The following is a 27286-nucleotide window of genomic DNA, read 5'->3' as shown; positions in this document are numbered from 1 at the left end:
TGGCGGCATCACAATTCCGGACTTCCAGCTCTATTACAAAGCTGTCATTATCAAGACACTATGGTACTGGCACAAAAACAGACACATCGATCAATGGAACAGAATAGAGAGCCCAGAAGTAGACCCTCAACTCTATGGTCAACTCATCTTCGACAAAGCAGGAAAGAATGTCCAATGGCAAAAAGACAGTCTCTTCAACAAACGGTGTTGGGAAAGTTCGACAGCCACATGCAGAAGAATGAAATTGGACCATTTCCTTACACCACACACAAAAATAGACTCCAAATGGTTGAAAGACCTCAATGTGAGACAGGAGTCCATCCAAATCCTAAAGGAGAACACAGGCAGCAACCTCTTCGACTCAGCCTCAGCAACTTCTTCCTAGAAACATTGCCAAAGGCAAGGGAAGCAAGGGCAAAAATGAACTATTGGGTCTTCATCAAGATAGAAAGCTTTTGAACAGCGAAAGAAACAGTCAACAAAACCAAAAGACAACCGACACAGCGGGAGAAGATATTTGCAAATGACATATCAGATAAAGGGCTAGTATCCAAAATTATCAAACTCAACACCCAAAGAACAAAGAATCCAATCAAGAAATGGGCAGAAGACATGAACAGACATTTTTCCAAAGAAGACATCCAAATGGCCAACAGACACATGAAAAAGTGCTCAACATCGCTCGGCATCAGGGAAATCCAAATCAAAACCTCAATGAGATACCACCTCACACCAGTCAGAATGGCTAAAATTAACAAGTCAGGAAAGGACAGATGTTGGCAGGGATCCAGAGAAAGGGGAACCCTCCTCCACTGTTGGTGGAAATGCAAGCTGGTGCAGCCACTCTGGAAAACAGTATGGAGGTTCCTCCAGAAGTTGAAAATAGATCTATCATATGATCCAGCAACTGCACTGCTGGGTATTTATCGCAAAGATACAAATGTAGGGACCCGAAGGGGTACATGCACCCCGATGTTTATAGCAGCAATGTCCACAATAGCCAAACTGTGGATAGAGCCAAGATGTCCATCGACAGATAAATGGATAAGGAAGAAATGGTATATATATATACAATGGAATATTATGTAGCCATCAAAAGGAATGAGATCTTGCCATTTGCAACGAGGTGGATGGAATTGGAGGGCATTATGCTGAGCGAAATAAGTCAAACAGAGAAAGACATGTATCAAATGACCTCACTGATATGAGGAATTCTTAATCTCAGGAAACAAACTGAGGGTTGCTGGAGTGGGGGGTGGGATGGGATGACTGGGGGATAGACATTGGGGAGGGTATGTGCTCTGGTAAACCTTGGGAATTGTGCAAGACGGTTGAATCTCAGATCTGTACCTCTGAAACGAATAATTCAATATATGTTAAGAAACAAAAAAAAAAAAAGAAGAAGAAAAAGATATCAGAAGGGGAAGAATGAAGGGGGGTAAATTGGAGGGGGAGATGAACCATGAGAGATGATGGACTCTGAAAAACAAACTGAGGGTTCTAGAGGGGAGGGGGTGGGAAGATGGTTTAGCCTGGTGAAGGGTATTAAATAGGGCACATTCTGAATGGAGCACGGGGTGTTATGCACAAACAATGAATCATGGAACACTACATCTAAAAATAATGATGTATGGTGATTAACATAACAATAAAATTTTTTTTAAAAAATTAAAAAACAGTGGTTCTAAGACGGTAGTTTATAGTGATGCAGGCGTAAATCAAGAAACAAGAATCGTCTCAAATAAGCGGCCTAACTTTCCACCTCAAGGAACCAGAAAAAGAACACGGAAGCCCAAATTTAATAGAAGAAAGGAAGTAACATCTCAAACAAATAAATCAAATACAGACTATGAAGGCAATAGAAAGATCAACAAAAGAGCTGGTTCTTTGAAAAGAAAAAAGCTGAGGGCGCCTGGGTGGCTCAGTTGGTTAAGTGACTGTCTTCGGGTCAGGTCATGATCCTGGAGTCCCGGGATTGAGTCCCGCATCGGGCTCCCTGCTCAGCAGGGAGCCTGCTTCTCCCTCTGACCCTCCCGCCCTCTCATGTGCTCTCTGTCTCTCTCATTCTCTCTGTCTCAAATAAATAAATAAAATCTTTAAAAAAAAGAAAGAAAGAAAAGAAAATAGCTGACAAATTTTCAGCTAGCCTCAAGGTAAAAAAAAAAAGAATGAGTACACATAATCAGAAATGAAAAAGATGTTTCCATTGATACCATAGACAAAGGCTCATAAGAGACTACTGTGAACAATTACACCCCGACAAGTTTGACCGTCCAAAAGGAAAGGATAAATTCCAAGAAACACACAACCTTCCAAGAATGAATCATGAAGAGACAAATTCTGAACAGACCAATTACCAGTAGGAAAACAAAATGAGTAATTAAAAACCTCTCAACAGTCAGGAGTCCAGATGGCTTTCCTGGTGAATTCTACCAAATTTTCAAAGAAAAATGAATACCAATCCTTCTCAAACTTTTCCACAAATACAAGAGGAAGGAATGCTTCTCAACTCCTTTTAGGAGGCCAGCATTGCCCTTATCAAACCCTACCAAAATACCACAAGAAAAGAAAATTACAGACCCATATCTGTGATGAACATAGATATAAAAATCCTCAACAAAGTAACAGCAAACGAAATTCAACAATACAGGAAGAAGTATGAACAAGTCAGATTTATTTCAGGGATGCAAGGGGGGTTCAACATCCACAAATCAATCAAAGAAATAGGCCACATTAACAAAACAAAGGGTAAAAATCATATGATCTTCACCAATGCAGAAAAAGCATCTGACAAAACCCAACACCCATTTTGATAAAAGCTCTCAACAAAGCAGGTATACAGAGAATGTAACTCAACCTAATAAAGGCCATACCTGAGAAGCCACGTCCTATGCAAGAGTGAAAGCCGAAAGCTTCTCCTCTAAGATCAGGAACAAGACAAGGATGCACACTCTCGCCACTTCTACTCAACATACAGTTGGCCCTTGAACAATGCAGGGATTAGGGTTGCCAACCCCTGTGCAGTTGAAAATCTGAGAATACTTTTGAGTCACCCAAAACTGAACTACTAATATCCTACTGTTGACCACAAAAGTTATCAGGAACACAAAGATTTGATTCAGAGATATTTTGAATGTTATATGTATTATAGACTGTATTCTTACAACAAAGTAAGCTAGAGAAAAAGAGTGTGATTAAGAATATCCTGATGGAGCTTGGGGCTCAGTTATTAAGCGTCTGCCTTTGGCTCAGGTCATGATCCCAGGATCCTGGGATCGAGCCCCGCATTTGATCCAAAGACTGTGGGGAGCCTCCTTCTTCCTTTCCAACTCCCCCTGCTTGTGTTCCCTCCCTTGCTGTGTCTCTCTCTGTCAAAAAATAATAGTGTGGAGGTTCCTCAAAAATTTAAAAATAGAGGTACCCTATGACCCAGCAATTGCACTACTGGGTATTTGCCCCAAAGACACAGATGTAGTGAAAAGAAGGGCCATATGCACCCCAATGTTCATAGCAGCAATGTCCACAATAGCCAAACTGTGGAAAGGGCCGAGATGCCCTTCCACAGATGAATGGATAAAGAAGATGGGGTCCATATATACAATGGAATATTACTCAGCCATCAGAAAGGATGAATACCCACCTTTTACATCAACATGGATGGGACTGGAGAAGATTATGCTAAGTGAAGTAAGTCAAGCAGAGAAAGTCAATCATCACATGGTTTCACTAATTTGTGGAACATAAGGAAAAACATGGAGGACATTAGGAGAAGGAAGGGAAAAATGGGGGGGGGGATTGGAGGGAGAGATGAACCATGTAAGACTATGGACCTGAGAAACACACAGGGTTTTAGAGGGGGGTGGGGGGGATTGGTTAGCCCAGTGATGGGTATTAAGGAGGGCACGTACTGCATGAAGCACTGGGTGTTATACGAAAACAATGGACCGTGGATCACTACATCAAAAAGTAATGATGTATTGTATGGTGACTAACATAACATAATAAAATTAAAAAAAAAAAAAGAAAAACAAATAAATAAATTCTTTAAAAAAAAAAATCCTGATGAAGCTAGAGTGTATTATGCTAAGCAAAATAAGTGAGTCAGAGAAAGACGAATACCATGTGATTTCACTCCTAAGGATTTAAGAAACAAAACAGATCAACAAATGGGAGGGGGAATACAAAGAACAGAGAGGGAAACAAACTGTAAGAAACTCTTGATGCTGGAAAACAGAGATTTGACAGAGGGGAGGTGTTTGGGGGATGGTCTAGCTGGGTGATGGGATTAAGGAGGGCACTGTTATGATGAGTAGTAGGGGTTGTAAGCAAGTCATGAATCACGGAATTCTCCTGAAACCAATATTGCACTGTATGTTAAGTAAGTAGAATATAAATAATCATTTTAAAAGAAAAAAAAATTCAAAAGGACAATACCTTTACAAGCAATGCCTGTATTTACTGAATAAAAAATGTATTAAGTGGACCACACAATTCAAACCGACGATGGACAACGGTCAATTATACTACTGGAAATCCCAGCCAGAGCAATTACACAAGAAAAATAAAGAAATAAAATACATCCAAATTGGAAAGGAAGAAGTAAAGGTCATTATATTCAGGGGCACCTTGGTGGCTCAGTTGGTTAAGGGACTGCCTTCGGCTCAGGTCATGATCCTGGAGTCCCGGGATCGAGTCCCGCATCGGGCTCCCTGCTGGGCAGGGAGTCTGCTTCTCCCTCTGACCCTCCTCCCTCTCATGCTCTCTGTCTCTCATTCTCTCTGTCTCAAATAAATAAATAAAATCTTTAAAGAAAAAAAAAAAAAGGTCACTATATTCAAATGACATTTTATATGTAAAAAAACCCTAAAAACAACATGAAAAAAACTATTAAACAGATTCAATAAAGTTGCAGGATAAAAAGTACATAAAAATATGTTCCATTTTTATATACTAATAATGAACAGGAAAATAAATTTAAAAAATAATATTTAAAACTGCATCAAAAAAAAAAAACACAAAAAACACTTAAAGATAAATTTAACCAAGGAGGTGAAAGCCTATATACTGAAAACTGTAAGACACTAAGGAAAGAAACGGAAGACAACACAAGTAAATCGACATTCCATGCTCATGGATTAGAAGAATTAAGTGTTAAAATGTCTATACTACCCAAAACCGTCTAGAGATTGAATGCAATTCTTACCAAAATTCGAAACACGTTTTACAGACATAAGGCAAAGAATCTTTAAAATTTGTATGGAGGGGCGCCTGGGTGGCTCAGTTGGTTAAGCGACTGCCTTCGGCTTAGGTCATGATCCCAGAGTTCCGGGATCGAGTCCCACGTCAGGCTCCCTGCTCAGCAGGGAGTCTGCTTCTCCCTCTGACCCTCCCCCCTCTCATGCTCTCTATCTCATTCTCTCTCTCAAATAAATAAATAAATAAATCCTTTAAAAAAAAAAAAAAAGATAAGTATCCAGTACATATAAAGCACTCTTAGACTCAATAACTACAGCAAAAAAACAAAGTGGTTAAAAAGTGGGAGGATTATCCAAATGGACATTATCCAGAGAAGACATCCAGAGAGCCAACAGGGACGTGAAAAGATGCTCAACATCATGAATCATCAGGGAAATGCAAATCAAAACAACAATGGGATAGCACCTCACACTGGTTAGAAAACTTAGTATCAAAAAGATGAGAAATAACACATGTTAGCAAGGATGTGGCCGAAAGGGAACCCCAGTGAGCTGTTGGTGGGAACGTAGGTAGGTGCATCCACTGTGGAAAAGAGTATGCAGGCTCCTCAAAACATTAAAACTAGAACGAGCCTACAATCCAGCAATTTTTCTCCTGGCCATTTAGCCAAAGAAAACAAAAACACCCATTTGAAAAGATATCTGAACCCCCATGTTCACTGCAGCATTATTCATAACAGCTAAGATAGGAGGACAACCTACATGTCCACGGAGGGATGAATCGATAAGGAAGATGTGGTGTATGTAGACGCTGCAATACTCTTTAGCCATAACAAAAAACGAAATCGTTCTTTTTACAGCAACATGGATGGACCCTGAGGGCACGATGCTAACTGAAAGAAGTCAGAGACAAATACTCTATGACAACACATTTATATGGAATCTAAAAACACCAAAAAACTGAGCTTAAAGATACAGCAGTCAGATTGGTGGTTGACAGGCAGGGGGATGGGTGTGAAATGGGTGACAGGGGTCAAAGGTTCAAACTTACAGGTATAAAGTCAGTCAGTCACAGGATGTAACGTACAACATGGCGGCTATATTTAATAACACTGTATTACAAGCTTCGAATTTGTAAAGAGAGTGATCTTACAAGTTATCCTAAGGAAAAGGTCTTGTAAAACACTCCAAGACAAAACTGGATTTAAACAGGTAAGCCGTACACCATTGTTCAGGGGACTCAGAAAGTGCAGGGACCTGCCCAAATCTGTGCGGGAAACTGCCCTCCTGTTCCTAACAGAGGCTAAAGGAGAGCTTTGTACACTGGTGAGTGCGTGCACAGAACAGCATGTAAAGTGCCGGGCTCCTCTCTACCCAGAGCAGTGGGCACTGCATCCCGTTTATGGGTACAGGAAGAAGCAGGGAGTTCCTGGGAGATACTGAAGAAGTTGAGGAAGAACAAGGCAGGGTGTATGGAAAGTGCCTTACCGGTTTTCCAAATCCCTGGGCATGTTCCATCGTGTAGGTGTCTTTTGAGATGCTACCAAAGGTCGCCGCTGCTGTCTACTCAGGCTCTTGCGGCTGGGCAGCCAACTTCTTTAACTCACTGGCAACCTCTGAGTCATCACTGTCTCTTGACCGTCATTCTAGGGGGAGAGGAGCACATAAAATGGGTCTCATTTCTCTCAGTTGGGATGGTCTGTCAGCTCTTGATCTGAATCACTAACCAACACCGTTACATCTGTGCCCATAAAGCACTGCGAGGGAATAAAGACTACGACGGTAACAGAAATAGAGAATACTTATCCCTCTGTATTCCCCTGTGTTAGGCCCTATTCTAAGCTGTAAGGTGCAGAGTCAAGCAGAGAGGCATGAGGGTTTCGGATACGCCCCAATCATGGAGAGGTTGGAAGCACAGGTTTTGGAGCTGCAAAGACAAGGGATTGAAATCTGGTTCCAAGCATTATCTGCGTCTCTAAGACTCAGAGGCCTATCAGGATCCTAGCCCATGGAGATGTGCAAACTGATAAAGGGTGTAGAATGCTTAGCCAGCGCCAGGCACAGAGCAGCTCCTCAATTAACTCACGATGATAATCATGAGGATGGCAATCACGGTGTTCCTTCCCCGGTGCTAGCAATAACAATAACTAATACTTCTGTGATATTAATCCCAAAGACTCGTACTGCACTTATCTCGAGCCAGGAACCATGATTTACATTGATTTTGGAAATGGGTTCTGTGTACTACTTCACTAAATCCCCAAAACAAGCCTATATAGGTCTCTTTGCAGGCCCATCTCTCAGATGAGAATTCTGAGGCCTGGCGATTACCTATCTTGCTCAAGGTCACACAGCTGGAAGTGGAATAAGAGGAATGACAACCTGTACTCTGAACCAGTCTAGAGGAAACCCATTACCTACATTAAATCTGCACCATAACCCTAAGGTTTTGCTGTTCTGCCCACTTTACAGATGGAGAGACTGAAGCTCAGGCCCAGGGCAGAGGCCGAACTCAACTGGCCTCCCCAATGGGAGGAAGCAGGACTTGGCACGCCGCCTCAGGCTCAGCCTCTGGGTCCTGGGTGGCCCCCTGTGTGCCCTGCAGATACCAGGCTGAGGGGCACCTCTTCCTCGGAACCGCAGCATGCTAGGGTTCCAAGGACGCCGCTGCCCCCGGCTCTCTCTGCTCCCAGCCATACCGCCACAGCCCCCAGCTACCGCCACTGCCCCCAGCTTCCGCCACTGACACCCGCTGCCCATCGCAGACGCTGCTGCTGACCGCCGACATGGCTGGCCCACGCTGCCGCCCTCTGCCGCCTGCTGCTTGCTGGCGCTGGCTGCCCAGCGCTGACCCTGCCCATACCACCACCGGGCCGCTGCCCCCGCCAGCTGCTGCCAGTTACCGCTGCCTACCGCCCCAGCCACCTGCCCGCCACCGCTTCCTTCCGCTGCCGCCTGCCACCCTTGCCTGTATCCCCTTGCCTCCGCCTGCCTGCCCGCACCCCCTGCTGCCATTTACCGCTGTCTACCGCCGCCACCTGCAGCCCGCCACCTGCCACCTCCTCTGCTGCCACCAGCCTCCGCTGCCTAAACTCGACGGTGCCTGCCAACGCTGCCAACCTACCACCGCCAACTGCTGCCGCTGCTCCCTGCAGCCCGCTTGCCTCCGCTGCCTGCGGCCACTACCGCCTGCTTCCCACACTGCCTGCCTCCACTGTGGCCCGCCTCCCCCTGCCACCTGCCCCCACCTGCCGCCGCTTTCTGCCACCGCTTATGGCTGGTTGCGATTATCAGCCGCCGCTTCCTGCCTGGGCCCTGGGGCCTGCAGCCCGCCACGGCCTGCTGCTGCTTACCTACCACCGCCGCCTGCTGCCACTTACCATTACCCGCCACGCCAGCCCAAGGCCACCACACGCCTATTGCTGCCGCCTACCTAACGCTGCTGCCTGGCCCTGCTGCCTGCCGCCGTTTCCTCCCGCCGCTTACCACTGCCTGCCCCCGTCTGCAACCTCTTGCCGCCGCCGCCCCCTGCCTGCCCCTAGCCGGGGTCTGCCGGCCGCCACTACCTGCCCCCACCACCTGCCCGCCGCCGCTTCCTGTGGCCACTGCCTGTTGCCACCTGCGGCTACTGCGTACCCCCAGTGCTGCAGCCTGCCTGCAACTGTCTGCCACCTGCCTGCTGCAGCCTGCCTGCCCCCGCCCCCTGCCGCCACCGCCGCCTGCTACCTCTTGTCCCCGCGGACCCCTGCCTGCCTCTGGCCGTGGCCTGCAAGCCGCCGCCACCTGCCCCCACCACCTGCCCGCCGCCGCTTCCTGCCGCCACCACCTGTTGCCACCTGCAGCTACTGCGTACCCCCAGTGCTGCAGCCTGCCTGCAACTGCCTGCCACCTGCCTGCCGCAGCCTGCCTGCCCCCGCCCCCTGCCGACGCCGCCGCCTGCTACCTCTTGTCCCCGCGGACCCCTGCCTGCCTCTGGCCGTGGCCTGCAAGCCGCCGCCACCTGCCCCCGCCCCCTGCCGCCGCCTGCTACCTCCTTCCACCGCCCGCCGCCCTTGCCTGCCTGCCGCGGCCGCCTGCCTGCGTGCCGTTGCTTACCACAGCCTGCCAACGCTTCCTGCCGCCGCCTGCAATCGCCTACCGCCGCCGCCCACTACACTTGCCTGCCGCTACCTGCCTCCCTGCCCCCACCGCTTACTGCCGCCCCCTGCCTCCACTGCCTCCACCGCCTCCAGCTGCCACATACTGACCCCCACTAACCCGGCACCTACCGCTGCCGCCACCCGCTGCTGATACTCCTTCTGCTGCCTCTGCTGCCCGGAGCTTCCGCTGCTGCCCAATGCTGAAGGCAACTGACGCCAGCACTACTGCTGACGCCGCCGACGCTGCCGACCCCGCCGCGTAACCCGACTATGCCCGCCGGCACCTCCGGCGCCCCTCCCCACGCTGACACACGCTGCCGCCGCTGACCCGCCTGCTGCTGACCCCGCCCCTATCGCGGCGCCTGCTTCCCCCGCCGGTGACTCCGGCTGAAGCCAATGGCACCTGCTGCTGAGGCTGCCACACACTGCCGCTCGATGACCCGGGGCTGCCCAAAGCTGGCACCCCTGCAGCCCTTGCCGCCCCTGCAGCGGCTGCAGCCGAAGACGCCACACACTGGTGCTGTCACCGCTGCCACCTCTGCTGCTACCCGCTGCCGCCTGCCACCGACTGCCACCGACTGCCTGCCGCTGCCTGCCGCCACTGCCCACCAGTGCTGCCACCGCCGCCTGCCACCGCCTGCCTGCTGCCGCCACCAGTCAGTACTACCACTGCCGTCTGCCACTGCCGCCCCCTGCTGCCGCTTACCTCTGCCTGCCGCCGCCACCTGCCTTCTGCCAACCACCGCTCTTGCGTGCGCCCGCTGCCTGCTGCCCGCCGGCATCCGTGGCCGCCTGACTGCCTCCGCATCCTGCCGCCGCCTGCCACCGCCGTCTGCTGCCGCAGCCTGGCTCACCGGGCCCAGCTACCTAACCCCGAGGATGCATGCCAACGCTGCCTGCCTAACCCCACCACTGCCGGCACCGTCTGCCTACCGCTGCCACCTGCCAATTGCCACAGCTGCCGTCTGCCTAATGCTGCTGTCTGCCGCCTGCCTGCCCCCGCCGACTGCCTGCTGCCGCCGCCTGCTATGTCCTGGCACCACCCGCGGCCCTTGCCTGCCGTGGCCTGCCTGCCAGCCGCTGCTTACTGCAGCCTGCACCTGCTACCTCCTACCTGCCGCCTCCGCCTGCCTACCGCTGGCACCTGGAACCGGCTGCCCGCACTGCCGGCCGCCACTGCAGCCTCCCTCCTCCTGCCACCTTCCCCCGCCGCCTGCCTCCGCTGTCTTCCGCCGCTTCCTGCCACCGCCACCTGAAACCGCTGTGGCCGCTTCCTGTTGCCGCCTGCCTGCCGTTTGCCGGCTCTTGCCTGCCTGCGGCGCCAGCTGCCTGTGCCTCACCGCTTCCTGCCGCCCCTGCCTCCACCGCCTCCCGCTGCCACATACCGACGCCCACTATCCCGGCACCTACCGCTGCCGCCACCCGCTGCTCATACGGCTGCTGCCTCTGCTGCCGGGAGCTTCCGCTGCTGCCGAACGCTGACTCCGACTGACGGCCAGCACTACTGCTGCCGCCGCTGACACCACTGATGCCACCGTGTTCCCCGCAGTTGCCCGCCGGCGCTTCCGACACCCCTCCCCACGCTGACCCACGCCGGAGCCTCCTAGCCTCGCACAGGCACCATGCTCCTCAACATGGGCACGCTGCTCAGCCCCTGAGAGCGCCACGCCAGGCCTCCCAGAAGGCGGGGGCACCCGGAGCTTACCGGCCTCGCCGACGAACACCTCCACGGGCGCGCTACTGGGCTCTCGCCGATGATGTTGTAGGCCGTCAGGATGACGTCGTAGCACCGGTGTTTCTCGGAGCTACAGGTGGAAAGAGACAGGGGTCAGCTGGCCTGGGAACACCTCGCTCTTCCCACTCCTGGAACATTTAGCTTTGCTGGGCCCTTGTAAATCTTACCTTCCCTTGTGTCCTCGGTGAAATCCCTTTTCCCTGACAACCTATCTCAAATGGCTCCTCCTCCGTGAAGCCCCCCCTGATCGCCACAGTGGGTGCAAGTCCCCAAAGCCCAGGAGCTCTCCATGGGCCACCCCTCTCCGTGCACACCTGGGCTGCCACAGAGACCTGTCCACCCCAGTGGCTGTGCCCCCTGGAGGTGAGCCCCATCTCCTCTGGCCCTCCAGGGCATCTCCCACCCAGGTTTGTGGCAGCCTCACTGGGGGCGGGGCGTGCAGTGAGTGCTCTGCATGCCAGATCACCCCTATTCTGCCCTGACTCAGACCTAAGCTGGAAGCCCCGTGGTCCCTCCAATGTCAGGTGGCAATGAAGGGCGGGCCTAGGGTAGGGCAGGTGCTCATTTGACATTTTGACACACTGTGGAACATGAATGGTGGTAGCCAGGCCCTGAATCTCAGAATTGAACCCACACCAGGATGCACACAGAGATGCCCAGCTCACATTCTCCCTCCCGTCAATTTCTGTTGGTTAATTAGTCTGGGGAGGGCTGCAGCAGCCAGAGTGCAGGCCAGGGGGCCAGGGGCTCTGGGTCCCGGGTCTCCTCTGGAATACTCAGCAAATAAGGACAAGAACCGCTCAAGCTGTGACCAGACAGATGGACAAAGGGCACGCCCATGACCCCTGGCTGCAACAGGGCGGTGATGCTTGTTCAGAGATGGATGCACGCTGAATTATCAGTGATGCCTACACAGCCGCTGTCTATAGGATGCCACCAGCATCTTAGGAAATGCTGTCCTGGTCTCAGAGTAGAGGCCACAGCTTTGTTGTATGAAAACTGCTCTGTTGTGGGTTGAACTGTGTCCTCCAAAAAGATACGTTGGTGTTCTAACCCCTGGTACCTGTGGATGCCAGCTTATATGGACACAGGGTTTTGCAGACCTTGCAGTTAAGAGCAAGTCACAGTGCAGTAGGAAGCACCCTAATCCAGGGACTGGTTTCTTTTTTGGAGGGCAATTTGGTTTTATTTATCAAGGTTTTCAATGCACTTGCCTTTTAACCCAACAATTACACTTCTAGAAATCTACCTGACATAAATGCATGTATAGAGTCCTGGGTCCTACAAATACAAGCTAAACCTACCAATGCCCCCAAAACCCCAAAACAAAGCATCGAGGGGTCTTTTCAATGACACCTAAGTCAAGAGGACTACCTTCAACCTTGAGGTCACTAACAGCAAAGCTGCTTATAAATGTAACTGCAAACTCTGGACAGATGAACATGAGCAAGGTATTATAATAGCTAATTCACATGGGGAGCCCAAGTGTTCCACATGATCCATTGCTGAACATGAAGAAAGGCATATTTTGAGAAGCAATTTAGGATCCAGCAATCCTTTGACAAATAGTGAGGCAATAAGGCGATCCAAACATCCTGAGAAGAGGAGAGAAATTTGGACACACCACTGGGAGGGCGTCCTGTGAGCACAGAAGCAGAGACTGGAGCCATGTTTGCAATGTTGTGACTTGTAAGAAGAATATCTATTTAGCCATTCAGATGAGAAAACTTGTTTCTCATATACACGTCTTTGTCCAGAGTGACAAAGGTGTCTCTTGTCATGTTAATGAGGATGTGGGCTGGTCACCAGGACAACCAACGTTGTGATCAGAGGGTTGGAACTTTTGGTCCCACCCATGACTTCTGAGGACGGGAGAGGGGCTGGCGGTTCAATCAATGGCCAATGACCAATGCTTTCATCTGTCTAGCCTATGGAATGAAGCCTCCACAAAAACCCCAGAGGACAGGTTCGGCCTGATGTGTGGAAGTAGAGAGAGCAATGGGCTGCAATGCCTGGAAGGTGGCCAGAAGGTGGCAAGAGCTCAGTGCACGCCGGCCTCTTTTGCCTTCTATCTTTGGTAGGTTTCAGATCAGCCCTTTGGATTGTTTTTCAAGCACTCTGGGTTCAACCCCTGCCTCACTTAAACCATCTGCTCTAGATCTTGTCCTAGAGTGATCACACGCGGGGACACCGGCTCACACTCTGAGCAAGGCCATGGCACCACGTGGACGGTGCTGGCCCTTGGGTGCTTCCCAAGAGGCCACCAGGTGGGCGCCAGGGCACAGAGAGGGGAAGGGCCTTGCCTAAGGTCACACAGCTCCAGAGCCTGGCGCTAGGCACTCCCACATGGGAGGTAGGACAGGCCATCTCTCCGAGCGCACCCGTTGGCTCTGCGTGCAAGTGCCTTCCTGTCCTCCTCTTCCCTCAGACCTCTGGGTCTGGCCCTGACCTCCACACCTGGAATTGGGGTGGCCTTGGTTAGGGAGCCTGCTGAGGCAGATTCCACAGCGAGGCTGAAGGGCATGTCAGGGGCTTGCCGAGATGGGAACTCACAGAAGATTGGTGTGGGAAAAGGGGGTCGGGGGGGGGGTCTATGAAGGGTGTTCACATCACTGCCCCCACAGCAGGAAATGACTGAATCTGTCTGGGCCCCCACTTCTTCTGTAGAACTGGGGCTCACAGAGCTTTGTTCCCCAGGCTTTGGTGAGGATAAACCAAGACAATGTACAATAAGCATCTCGCCAGTGTTTGCAACAGAAGCGGCGTCCATGAAGACAGATCTCCCTACGACTGCTCCACAGGAAACTTTAATGAGCACCTGCTCAGCTGGGCACATGGTTTTGAACATCAGAGACCAAGTGCCTGGCTTCAGGGAGCTGCCCTCCAACACAGTGACTCAGAGCCACCCTGGGCCAGTTACACAACCTTTCTGAGCCGAGTCTCTAGCATTAAACCGGGGACATTCCTGCCTGGCTGATAAATGTCAGGCTGTGTAGACACGCGACGGTACAGGGCCTGACCTGGACGTCGTGGACCATGCAAGTTCCCGGCTCCGTTTCCTGCCCAGCTCTCCTCCCTGTAGCACCACGACAGTGGACTTGGGCCTCGGGTCTTACCTCTCTTCTCAGTGGTGACGACGGGGGCCTACAGCAGCTTGCCCAGCCCTGCCTCATCTTGGCCGGCAGCCTGAAGATGTATGCCGACTCCAGGGCCAGCTTGGTGCCCATGAACTGCCTCACCATGGCACCCACCTCCACAGTGGTGAACGTGCTGGGGCTACTGCCGGCCAGGCGGTCGCGATCTGGTACCCCGCGGGGTGGACAGGAGGGCCATGCGTCAGTGACATCACCCTCAAATGGCACAGGAAACCTTCCTCTAGCCCCTCAAACGGCACGGAGTGCCTTCCCCTCTCTGTTCTGCTCACCACATACTTGTTGACAGGCCACACGCCTTGATGGGAACCTGGGCCCCTGGACGCCGGGACTGCATCTATCTTGGCCTCCCCGCAAAGCCCTTGCCTTGCCCAGGGCAGGCACTCAGGGAAGATGACATGAATGGAGTGGCAGGGTTTCAGGGCCCCACCAACATTGGTGAAGGATTCTCTTCTCTCAGGAGGGCCTGATTTTCAGATTTCACAATAATGACTTGGCCATTTTCGAACACGGACAGGGATCAAATGATCATTCTGTAATCCCCCCAGCAATGCAAAGCAGCTTGCAGGGGTGTATCCCTACACTGGCTTCAGGCCCCTGCTGGTGAGATGATCTTGTTCCAGGTCTCACAATTTCACCCCAGGGCACACGATCTACCCACAGCTCACAGCCAGATGCTATGGGTGGGGCTGGGCTACCGTGCAAAGAGAGATGTTCTGTCTCGTTCTATGACCTCCCCTAGCACAAAGTAAATCCCAACCAGAAAATCACCATGTGAAGCACCGAGACCTGCGTACCCCTTCATTTTTTAACACCAAGAGTAAGTACCAACTTAGGAAATTACCAGAGGTTCCTGAACACAGGATTCTCACTAGAATTTTGCAAATGTAACAGGTTTCAGGCCATGCCATTTGTTCCATTTGGTGTTTTTTTGACGGGCACCACCTGGGCCACGATGTGGGGCATTGACGGGTCCCCTGTGACAGGCGCCACGAACACAAGTGAGAAGTGGGAGGGAACGATGGCTATTGCAGAGCAGGGGCATCCGTGGGGCACAGCCTGGGGTCCCCCTTGGTCAGCAATCACACGGCCCTCCTGCTCCCCTTCCCCAAGCCACTCACCTCGCTCTCGCTGAGAACAGTCACACCAAGGCTATTCAAAACCACGATTTCTAGTTGGCTAACATATCACAATGGACACACCAAAACAAAGGCTCAAAGGAACTATTGTGAAGAGTACACAGCAACAATTTGGACAACCTCAAAGAATCAGAGCTTTATTTATTCATATTTATGTTATACGTTTTTATTTCAATTCTAGTTCCTTGCGGCACCTGATGGCTCAGTCGGTTGAGCATCCAACTCTTGGTTCCGGCTCATGCTATGGTCTCAGGGGCATGTGACTGAGCCGCAGGCCAGGCTCCAAACTCAGCATGGAGTCTTCTTGAGACTCTCTCTCTCCTCCTCTCCCTCTACCCCTCCTGCTGTCCATGGTCTCTCTCTCTCTCATAAAAATAAAATCTTAGGGGCGCCTAGGTGGCTCAGTCATTAAGCGTCTGCCTTTGGCTCAGGTCATCATCCAGGGTCCTCGGATCGAACCCCACATGAGGCTCCCTGCTCGGCGGTAAACCTGCTTCTCACTCCCCTAATCCCCCTGCTGGTGTTCCCTCTCTTGTTGTGTCTCTCTCTGTCAAATAAATAAAGTCTTAAAAAAAAAAAACAAAAAAAAAATAGAAAAGAAAATCTTAAAAATAATAAATAAATAAATTCGAACTAGTGACATACAGAGTACAGTATTAATTTCAGGAATAGAATTCAGTGATTCAACACTTACATAAAGCACCCAATGCTCGTCATATCAGCAATTTACAACCTCCCAAAAACCAAGTTCCAGGACCAGATGCCTTTACTGGTGAATTCTTCCATTCAGGGAAGAATTCATACCAATCCTTCTCAAACATTTCCAAAAAACAGAAGAGAAAGCTTCCAAAATCATTTCCTGAGTCCAACATTATCCTGATACCAAATCCAGACAAGGACACCCCAAGAAAATAAAATTACAGGCCAATATCCATGATGAACACAGAGGCAAAATGTTCAACAAAATACTAGCAAACCAAGTTCACCAATATGCTGAAAGGATCATATGCTATGATCCTGGGATTTGTTCCAGGAATGCAAGGAGGGTTCACACGTGCACATCAACCCAAGTGATCCATCACATTAACAAACTGAAGAATAAAAATCATGCTACCATCTTGAGAGATGCACAAAAAGCATTTGAAAAAACTCAATATCCATTGACGGTCAATATTCTCAACAGAGTGAGTGGAGCGGGAACATACCTCAACATGATAAAGGCCATACAGGACAAGCCCACAGATAACATCACATCCAATAGAGAAAAGTTTCAGCTGTTACTATTTCCTCTAAGATCCTCTACATTAGGAACTTGCCTGGTCTTTCCTCGCCACTTTTATTCAACATAGTATCGGAAAACCTAGGCAGAGCAATTATGCAACAAAAATAAACAAGGCATCTAAATTGGAAAGGAAAAAGTAAACCTTTCACTATTTGCAGATGGCAGGCAGAGTATATAAGGAAAACCTTAAAGACTCCACAGAAAAATTGTTCGAAATAACGACTGAATTCAATAAAGGTACAGGATCCAATATCAATATACAAAAATCTGTTGCATGTCTATACACTAATAACGAACTATCAGAAAAAGAAATTGGGAAGATCATCCCACGTGAAGTTGCATCAAAAAGAATAAAATACCCAGAAAGAAACTTCACCAAGACGTGAAAGCTTATACTGAAAACTACAAGATGTTAAGGAAAGAAAACGAAGACAACACATGGAAATGGAAAGATACTCCATGCTCTTGGATTAGAAGAAATCATGGTGTTAAATTCTCCACACTTCCCCAAACCATCTACAGATTCAATGCAATTCTTATCAAAATTGTAATTCTATTTTTCACAGAAATATAACAAAGGATCCAAAAACTTGTATGAAGCCACAGAAGACTCTGAATAGCCAGAGCAATCTAGAGAAAGAAGAACAACGCTAAAGGCATCACACTCACTGATTTCAGATTATTGCAAAGCTAGAGTATTCAAGACAATCTAGTGTTGGCAAAAAAACAGACACACACAGAGCACCAGAACAAAAGAGAGAGCCCAGAAGGAAACCCACCCATCCAAGGTACAGTACCTTATGACCAAGGAGCCAAGAATATACAAGGGGGAAAGAACAGTCTCTTTAAACAACAAGGCTGGGAAAAGTGGACAGTCACATGCAGAACAACGAAACCACACCACTATCTTACACTACACAAAAAATTAACTCCAAATGCATTCAAGAATTGAATATAAGACCTGAAACCCTAAAACTCTTAACAGAAAACACAGGGAAAAGCCACTTGATAGAGGTCTTGGTAGTGATTTTTTAACCTGATACCAAAAGTAAAAACAATTAAAAAAAGTGTGGGATGACATCAGCAAGGAAACCATCAACAAAATAAAAAGGCAACCTACTGTATGGGAAAACATTTGCAAATCATATATCTGATAAGGGGTTAATATCACTCATGCAACTCAACAGCAAAACAAAACAAAACAATCGGGAAAAGAAAAAAAACAAGAAAAAAAACAGAAACAAAACAAAACCAAAAAACCCACAAGCAAACTAATTTAAAAATAGGGAGATCTTGAGATACCACCTTCCACCAGTTAGAATGGCCAAAATGGACAGGGAAAGAAACAACAAATGTTGGAGAGGTTGTGGAGAAAGGGGAACCCTCTTACACTGTTGGTGGGAATGCAAGTTGGTACAGCCACTTTGGAATACAGTGTGGAGGTTCCTCAAAATTTAAAAATAGAGCTCCCCTATGACCCAGCAATGGCACTACTGGGTATTTACCCCAAAGACACAGATGTAGTGAGAAGAAGGGCCATATGCACCCCAATGTTCATAGCAGCAATGTCCGCAATAGCCAAACTGTGGAAAGAGCCGAGATGCCCTTCAACAGATGAATGGATAAAGAAGATGTGGTCCATATATACAATGGAATATTACTCAGCCATCAAAAAAGATGAATACCCAACTTTTACATCAACATGAATGGGACTGGAGGAGATTATGCTAAGTGAAACAAGTCAAGCAGAGAAAGTCAATTATCATATGGTTTCACTTATTTGTGGAACATAAGGAATAGCATGGAGGACATTAGGAGAAGGAAGGGAAAAATGGCCGGGGGGAATTGGAGGGAGAGATGAACCATGAGAGACTATGGACCTGAGAAACAAACAGGGTTTTAGAGGGGAGGGGGGAGGGGGGATTGGTTAGCCTGGTGATGGGTATTAAGGAGGGCACGTACTGCATGGAGCACAGGGTGTTATACGAAAACAATGGATCGTGGATCACTACATCAAAAACTAATGATGTATTGTATGGTGACTAACATAACATAATAAAATTAAAAAGAAATAGGAAGATCCAAATAGACATATTTCTAAAGAAGAGATACAGATGGTCAACACGAACATGAAAAGATGCTCAACATCATTAACCACCAGGGAAATGCAAATCAAAACCACAATGAGACACCACTTCACACCTGTTAGAATGGCCATTTTCAAACAGACAAGAAATGACAAGTTTTGGTGAAGATGTAAAGAAGACAAAAACTCTTGTGCACTGTTAGTGGGAATATAAGTTGGTGCAGCCACGATGGGACACAGTACAGACGATCCTCAAAAAAATTAAAAAGAGAACTCCTGTAAGATCCAGGAATTCCCCTTCTGAGTATTTATCCGAAGAAAACGAAAACATTAACTCAAAAAGGTATATGCACCCCTGTGTTCACTGCAGGGTTATGTACAAGGAAACTAGAAACAACCTAAGTGCCCATGAGTGGATGAATGAATAAAGAAATTGTGGTAGATACACACACTGGATACTACTCAGCCAGAATAAAGAATGGAATCTTTCCACTTGCACCATGGCTGGACCTTGAAGGCATTCTGCTAAGTCAAGCAGGCCACACAGAGAAAGTCAAATACTATCCATCACTTACTTGGAGAACCTTAAATGAAACAAAACAAAAACGAAAAAACTGAGCTCCTAGACAGAACAGATGGGTGTTTGCCAGAGGTAGGGGGTTGGAGGTGGGAGAAATGGGTGAAAGGGTCAAAAGGAAAAAGAAAACAAGCCCAATTACAACATCTTTTTATTTTAATTAAGTAAGCCGTACGCACAAATTGCTCAAACTCATAACCCTGAGATCGAGTCACATATTCCACTGACCGAGCCTGCCAGTTGCCCTCAATTATAATGTCTGAGCCGAAGGCAGAAGCTTAACCGACTGAGCCACCTAGGGGCCCCTACTTAACCTCTCTTCTGCCTGCGTTTCCCAAACTCTGAGGATCATAGTAATATGTACTTTTAGAATAGGTTCTATTTTTCATTTTTTTAAGAATTGATTTTAGAATTAAATGTGATAGAGGCCACTTAGAATAGGACTTACAACAGTAAGCCCTCAAAAAAAATTGCTTTTTAAATCTTATTCCGCGGTGCCTGGATGACACAGTCAGTTAAGCAGCTGACTCTTGCTTTTGGGTCAGGTCATGGTCCCAAGCTCCTGGGATAGAGCCCTGCATCGAGCTCCGCACTCAGCAGGGATTCGCTCTCTCCCTCTGCCCTTGCCCCACCCCTCTCTAACACATGCCTGTGCATTCTCTCTCTCTCTCTCTCTCTCTCTCTTCTCAAGTAAATAAATATGTCTAAAAAAAAATCTTATCCTGAACATTTGGCTGTTGCATAGTCATGAGCATTACAACTTTTTATATTTGGGCAGTACCCATACTTCAGAAAAGACTTTTACAGTACATTCTCTTATTTGAGTCATGAGATAGTCCTAGGAGAAAAATTTATTATTTCTACTTTACAGAGAAAAAAAAAAAACAACAGACTGTGTTTTGTTCAAGGTTGCAGCTAAAAAATGATCTTCTGATTCTCAGTCTAATGCAGGAGAAAAAAAATCCAAACACTGTTATCAAGAGCCAAAGAAGGGCATTACATAATGATAAAGGAATCAATCCAAAAAGAGGATGCAACATTTGTAAATATTTACCCACCCAACAGAGGCGCAACTAAATATGTAGAGCATATATATACACATCTCAAAGGAGAAACCAGCAGCAATACCGTGGGGGACTTTCATACCTCACTTATATAAATGGAATCATTAGCCTCAGACAACAAGGTAATTAGGGACTTAACAGATACATACAGAAGCGGCCGTCCAAAAGTAGCACATGGGATCCACTCCCTCTCAAGTGCACATAGAACACTCTCCAAGCTAGACAATACGTTAGGCCACAAGACAAGACAATAAATTCAAGAAGCCTAGAAATTTCCAAAATGATGACTGAAATCAAATCAAGCATCTTTTCCAACCACAGTGGTATGGAATGAGAAATCAATTACAAGAAGAAAACTGGAAATTCACAAACATGCAGATTAAACAACATGCTACTAAATGGGTCCCTGAGCAAACCACAAGAGAAACCAAGAAATACTTTGAGACAAATGAAAATGGAATACAACATAGCAAAATTTATGGAATGCAGCAAAAGGGGTTATGAGAATGGGACACCTGGCTGGCTTAGACGGTAGACCGTTGTGACTCTTGAACTTGTGGTTGAGTTTGAGCCACACACTGGGCATAGAACTCACTTTATTTTTAAAAAATATTTCATTTATTTATTTGACAGAGAGAGAGAGAGATTGAGCACAAGCAGGGGGAGCTGCAGGCAGTGGGAAAGGGAGAAGCAGGTTCCACCCGCTGAGCAGGGAGCCCAATGCAGGTGTTGATCCCAGGAACCTAACATCATGACTTGAGCCCAAGGCAGACACTTAACTGATTGAGCCACCCAGGCACCCCTCAGAGCTTACTTTAAAAAAAAAATGGTTCTAAGAGGGACGTTTATAGTGATACAGGCCGAACTCAATAAACAAGAAACATCTCGAGGGCGCCTGGGTGGCTCAGTCGTTAAGCGTCTGCCTTTGGCTCAGGTCATGATCTCAGGTTCCTGGGATCGAGTCCCACATCAGGCTCCCTGCTCAGCGGGAAGCCTGCCTCTCCCTCTCCCACTCCCCCTGCTTGTGTTCCCTCTCTCGCTGTGTCTCTCTCTGTCAAATAAATAAATAAAATCTTAAAAAAAAAGAAACATCTCGAATAAGCAAACTGACTTTCCACCTCAAGAAAACAGAAAAAAAAAATGGAAGTCCAAAGTTACTAGAAGAAAGGAAGTAACCTATCAGAACAGAAATAAATCAAATACAGACTATGAAGACAATGGAAAGATAAAAAAAGACAACAGGAAGATTAACAAAAGAGCTGGTTCTTTGAAAAAAAACAAAGCTGACAAATTTTCAGCTAGACTTAAGGTAAAAAAAGAATGAGGACTCACAATCAGAAATGAAAGAGATCTTCCCACTGATATCACAGATATACAAAGGCTCATAAAAGGCCACTCGAACAATTACACCCCAACAAGTTAGACAATCTAGAGGAAAAGGATAAATTCCGAGAAACATACAACCTTACAAGACTGAATACTGAAGAGACAGAAAATCTGAACAGACCAATTACCCATAGGGAGATTAAATAAGTAATCAAAAACCTCTCAATACACAGAAGTCCAGGACCATGTGGCTTTCCTGGTGAATTCCACCGAATTTTCAAAGAAAAATGAATACCAATCCTCAAACTTTCCACAAAAAACAAGAGGAAGGAATGCTTCCCAACTCCTTTTAGGAGGCCAGCACTGCCCTTATCAAAACCTACCAAGATGCCACAAGGAAAGAAAATTACAGATCAGTATCTGTGATGAACATAGATATAAAAATCCTCAACAAAATAACAGTAAACCAAATTCAACAATACAGGAAGAGGTATGAAAAATATTTCAGGGATGCAAGGGGGGGTTCAACATCCACAAATCAAAGTAATAGGCCGCATTAACAAAATGAAGGATAAAAATCATATGATCATCTCAACCAATGCAGAAAAAGCATCTGACAAAATGCAACAGCCATTTTGATAAAAGCTCTCAACAAAGCAGGTATACAGAGAATGAAACTGAACATAACAAAGGCCATACCTGAGAAGCCACATCCTATGCAATGGTGAAAGCCAAAAGCTTCTCCTCTAAGATCATGAACAACACAGGGATGCCCACTCTTGCCACTTTTATTCAACATACAGTTGGCCCTTGAACAATGCAGGGATTAGGACTGCCAAAACCCTGTGCAGTTGAAAATCTGAGTATACTTTTGACTCACCCAAAAGTGACCTGCTAATAGCCTTCTTTTGACCAGAAACTGTACCTCTAACCCAATGAGTCGATTAACACATACTGTATATGTTATCTGTATCATAGACTGTATTCTTACAACAAAGTAAGCTACAGAAAAACAATGTGATTAAGAAAATCCTTATAGAGCTAGAGTGTATGATGCTCAGCAAAATAAATCAGAGAAAGGCGAATACCATATGATTTCACTCCTGTGGAAATTAAGAAACAAAACAGATCAACAAATGGGAGGGGGAATACAAAGAACAGAGAAGGAAAAAGTATAAAAGAATCTTTTTTTTAAACTTTTTTATTGTTATGTTAATCACCATACATCCTTAGTTTTTCATGTAGTGTTCCATGATTCGTTATTTGCATATAACACCCAGTACTCCATGCAGAATGTGCCCTCTTTAATACCCATCAACAGGGTAACCCATCCTCCCACCCCCTCCCCTCTAAAACCCTCAGTTTGTTTTCCAGAGTCCATCGTTTCTCATGGTTCATCTCCTCCTCCGATCCCCCCCTTCATTCTTCCCCATCCTGCTATCTTCTTTTTTTTCTTTAACATATAATGTATTACTTGTTTCAGAGGTACAGATCTGTCATTCAACAGTCTTGCACAATTCACAGCGCTCACCATAGCACATACCCTCCCCAATGTCTATCAGCCAGCCTCCCCATCCCTCCCACCCCCACCACTCCAGCAACCCTCAGTTTGTTTCCTTAGATTAAGAATTCCTCATATCAATGAGGTCATATGATTTATGTCTTTCTCTGATTGACTTATTTCGCTCAGCATAACACTCTCCAGTCCTATACATGTCGATGTAAATGGCAAGATCTCATTCCTTTTTATGGCTGCATAATGTTCCATTGTATATATATATCACTTGTTCTTTATCCATTCATCTGTCGATGGACATCTTGTCTCTTCCCTCAGTTTGGCTATCGTGGACATTGCTGCTATAAATATCTGGGTACATGTACCCCTTGGGCTCCCTACATTTGTATCTTTGGGGTAAATACCCAGTAGTGCAATTGCTCGTTCATATGGTAGCTCTATTTTCAACTTTTTGAGGAACCTCCATACTGTTTTCCAGAGTGGTTGCACCAGCTTGCATTCCCACCAACAGTGGAGGAGGGTTCCCCTTTCTCCGCATCCCCGCCAACATCTGTCATTTCCTGACTTGTTCATTTTAGCCATTCTGAGTGGTGTGAGGTGATATCTCACTGAGGTTCTGATTTGGATTTCCCCGATGCTGAGCGATGTTGAGCACTTTTTCATACATCTATTGGCCACTTTGTTGTCTTCTTTGGAAAAATGTCTCTTCATGTCTTCTGCCCATTTCTTGATTGGATCATTTGTTCTTTGGGTGTTGGGTTTGATAAGTTCTTCATGGATTTTGGATACTAGTCCTTTATCTGATATGTCATTTGCAAATATCTTCTCCCATTATGTCAGTTGTCTTTTGGTTTTGTTGACGTATCTTTTGCTGTTCAAAAGGTTTTTATCTTGATGAAGTCCCAATAATTCATTTTTGCCCTTGCTTCCCTTGCCTTTGGCGATGTTTCTAGAAGCTGCTGTGGCTGGGTCAAAGAGGTTGCTGCCTGTGTTCTCCTTTAGGATTTGGATGGACTCCTGTCTCACATTGAGGTCTTTCAACCATTTGGAGTCTATTTTTGTGTGTGGTGTAAGGAAATGGTCCAATTTCATTCTTCTGCATGTGGCTGTCCAATTTTCCCAACACCATTTGTTGAAGAGACTGTCTTTTTGCCACTGGACATTCATTCCAGCTTTGTCGAAGATGAGTTGACCATAGAGTTGAGGCTCCATTTCTGGGCTCTCTATTCTATTCCATTGACGTATGTCTCTGTTTTTGTGCCAGTACCATACTGTCTTGATGATGACAGCTTTGTAATAGAGCTGGAAGTCTGGAATTGTGATGCCGCCGGCTTTGCTTTTCTTTTTTCAACATTCCTCTGGCTATGCGGGGTCTTTTCTGGTTCCATACAAATTTTAGGATGATTTGTTCCATTTCTTTGAGAAAAGTGGATGGTATTTTGGTGGGGATTGCATTGAATGTGTAGATTGCTCTAGGTAGCATTGACATCTTTACAATATTTGTTCTTCCAATCCATGAGCATGGAACGTTTTTCCATTTCTTTGTGTCTTCCTCAATTCCTTTCATGAGTATTTTATAGTTTTCTGAGTATAGATCATTGCCTCTTTGGTTAGATTTCTTCCTAGGTATCTTATGGTCTTGGGTGCAATTGAAAATGGGATTGACTCCTTCATTTCTCTTTCTTCTCTCTTGGTGGTGGTGTATAGGAATGCCACTGATCTATGTGCATTAATTTTATACCCTGCCACTTTGCTGAATTCCTGTATGAGTCCAGGCAGTTTTGGGGTGGAGTCTTTTGGGTTTTCCACATAAGGTATCATATCATCTGCAAACAGTGAGAGTGTGACTTCTTTTCTGATTTGGATGCCTTTGATTTCTTTTCGTTGTCTGATTGCTGTGGCTAGGACTTCTAATACTATGTTGAATAGCAGTGTTCATAGTGGACATCCCTGCCGTGTTCCAGACTATAGGGGTAAAGCTCTCAGTTTTTCCCCATTGAGAATGATATTTGCTGTGGGTTTTTCATAGATGGCTTTTATGATATTGAGGTATGTACCCTCTATCCCTATACTCTGAAGAGTTTTGATCAAGAAAGGATGCTGTACTTTGTCCAATGCTTTTTCTGCATCTATTGAGAGGATCATATGTTTTTTGTTCTTCCTTTTATTAATGTATTGTATCACACTGATTGATTTGCAGATGTTGAACCACCTTGCAGCCCAGGGATAAATCCCACTTGGTCAGGGTGAATAATCCTTTGAATGTACTGTTGGATCCTATTGGCTAGTAGTTTGGTGAGAATTTTTGCATCCTTGTTCATCAGGGATATTGGTCTGTAATTCTCCTTTTTGATGGGGGCTTTGTCTGGTTTGGGGATCAAGGTAATGCTGGCCTCAAAAACGAGTTTGGAAGTTTCCTTCCATTTCTATTTTTTGGAACAATTTCAGAAGAGGTATTAATTCTTCTGGAAATGTTTGGTAGAATTCCCGTGGGAAGCCATCTGGCCCTGGGCTTTTGTTTTTGGGAGATTTTTGATGACTGCTTCAATTTCCTTAGTGGTTATAGTTCTGTTCAGGTTTTCTATTTCTTCCTGGTTCATTTTTGGTAGTTGATACATCTCTAGGAATGCATCCATTTCTTCCAGGTTATCAAATTTGCTGGTATAGAGTTGCTCATAATATGTTCTTATAATTGTTTGTATTTCTTTGGTGTTGGTTGTGGTCTCTCCTCTTTCATTCATGATTTTATTGATTTGGGTCATTTCTCTTTTCTTTTTGACAAGTCTGTCCAGGGATTTATCAATCTTTTTAATTGTTTCAAAGAACCAGCCCCTAGTTTCGTTGATCTGCTCTACTGTTCTTTTGGTTTCTATTTCATTGATTTCTGCTCTGATCTTTATTATTTCTCTTCTTCTGCTGGGTTTAGGCTTTATTTGCTCTTTTTTTCTCCAGCTCATTTAGGTGTAGGGTTAGGTTGTGTACTTGAGACCTTTTCGTTTCTTGAGAAAGGCTTGTATTGCTATGTACTTTCCTTTAGGACTGCCTTTGCTGCATCCTAAAGATTTTGAATAGTTGTGTTTTCATTTTCATTGGTTCCCATGAACTTTTTAAATTCTTCCTTAATTTCCTGGATGACCCATTCATTCTTTAGTAGCATGCTCTTTAGCCTCCATGTATTTCAGTTCATTCCAACTTTCCTCTTGTGATTGAGTTCTAGTTTCAAAGCACTGTGGTCTGAAAATACGCAGGGAATGATCCCAATCTTTTGGTACTGGTTGAGACCTGATTTATGACCTAGGATGGGTTTTATTCTGGAAAATGTTCCATGGGCACTAGAGAAGAATGTGTATTCCGTTGCTTTGACATGGAATATTCTGAATGTGTCTGTGAAGTCCCTTTTGTCCAGTGTGTCATTTAAAGTCTTTATTTCCTTGTTGTCTTTTGCTTAGATGATCTGTCCATTTCAGTGAGAGGGGTGTTAAAGTCCCCCACTATTATTGTATTGTTGTTGATGTGTTTATTTGCTTTTGCTATTAATTGCCTTATATAATTGGCTGCTCCCATGTTAGGGGCATAGATATTTACAATTGTTAGATCTTCTTGTTGGATAGACCCTTTAAATAGGATATAGTGTCCTTTCTCATCTCTTATTACTATCTTTGGTTTAAAATCTAATTTGTCTGATATAGGGATTACCACCCCAGCTTTCTTTTGGTGTCCATTAGCATGGCAAATGGTTTTCCACCCCCTCGCTTTCAATCTGGGGGTGTCTTTGGGTCTAAAATGAGTCTCTTTCAGACACCATATGGATGGGTCTTGTTTTTTAATCCAATCTGATAGACTGTGTCTTTTGATTGGGCCATTTAGCCCATTTACATTCAGGGTAACTATTGGACGGTATGAATTTAGTGCCATTGTTATTGCCTGTAAGGTGACTGTTACTGTATATTGTCTGTGTTCCTTTCTGGTCTATGTTGCTTTTAGGCTCTCTCTTTGCTTAGAGGACCCCTTTCAAGATTTCTTGTAGGGCTGGTTTTGTGTTTGCAAATTCCTTTAGTTTTTTTGTTTCTCCTGG

General features: G+C 46.3%; 1 protein-coding gene across 1 annotated transcript; it reads left to right on the top strand.

Annotated features, from left to right (window-relative positions):
* The first annotated feature begins 7981 nt into the window (after positions 1–7981).
* LOC135362481 (uncharacterized) lies at positions 7982–10590 on the top strand. Its single transcript, XM_064577712.1, has 3 exons — positions 7982–8148; positions 8240–9276; positions 9824–10590. Exons 1-3 carry the CDS (start codon positions 7982–7984, stop codon positions 10588–10590), a joined length of 1971 nt encoding a protein of 656 aa, XP_064433782.1.
* The last annotated feature ends 16696 nt before the right edge of the window (positions 10591–27286 follow it).

This window comes from Mirounga angustirostris, unplaced genomic scaffold, assembly GCF_029215605.1.
Source record: "Mirounga angustirostris isolate CCGP_5_RB_7025 unplaced genomic scaffold, mMirAng1.0.hap1 SCAF_14, whole genome shotgun sequence".
NCBI lineage: Eukaryota > Metazoa > Chordata > Mammalia > Carnivora > Phocidae > Mirounga > Mirounga angustirostris.
Note: the sequence above shows the minus strand (reverse complement) of the source record. Positions and strands in the feature narration are given on the sequence as shown.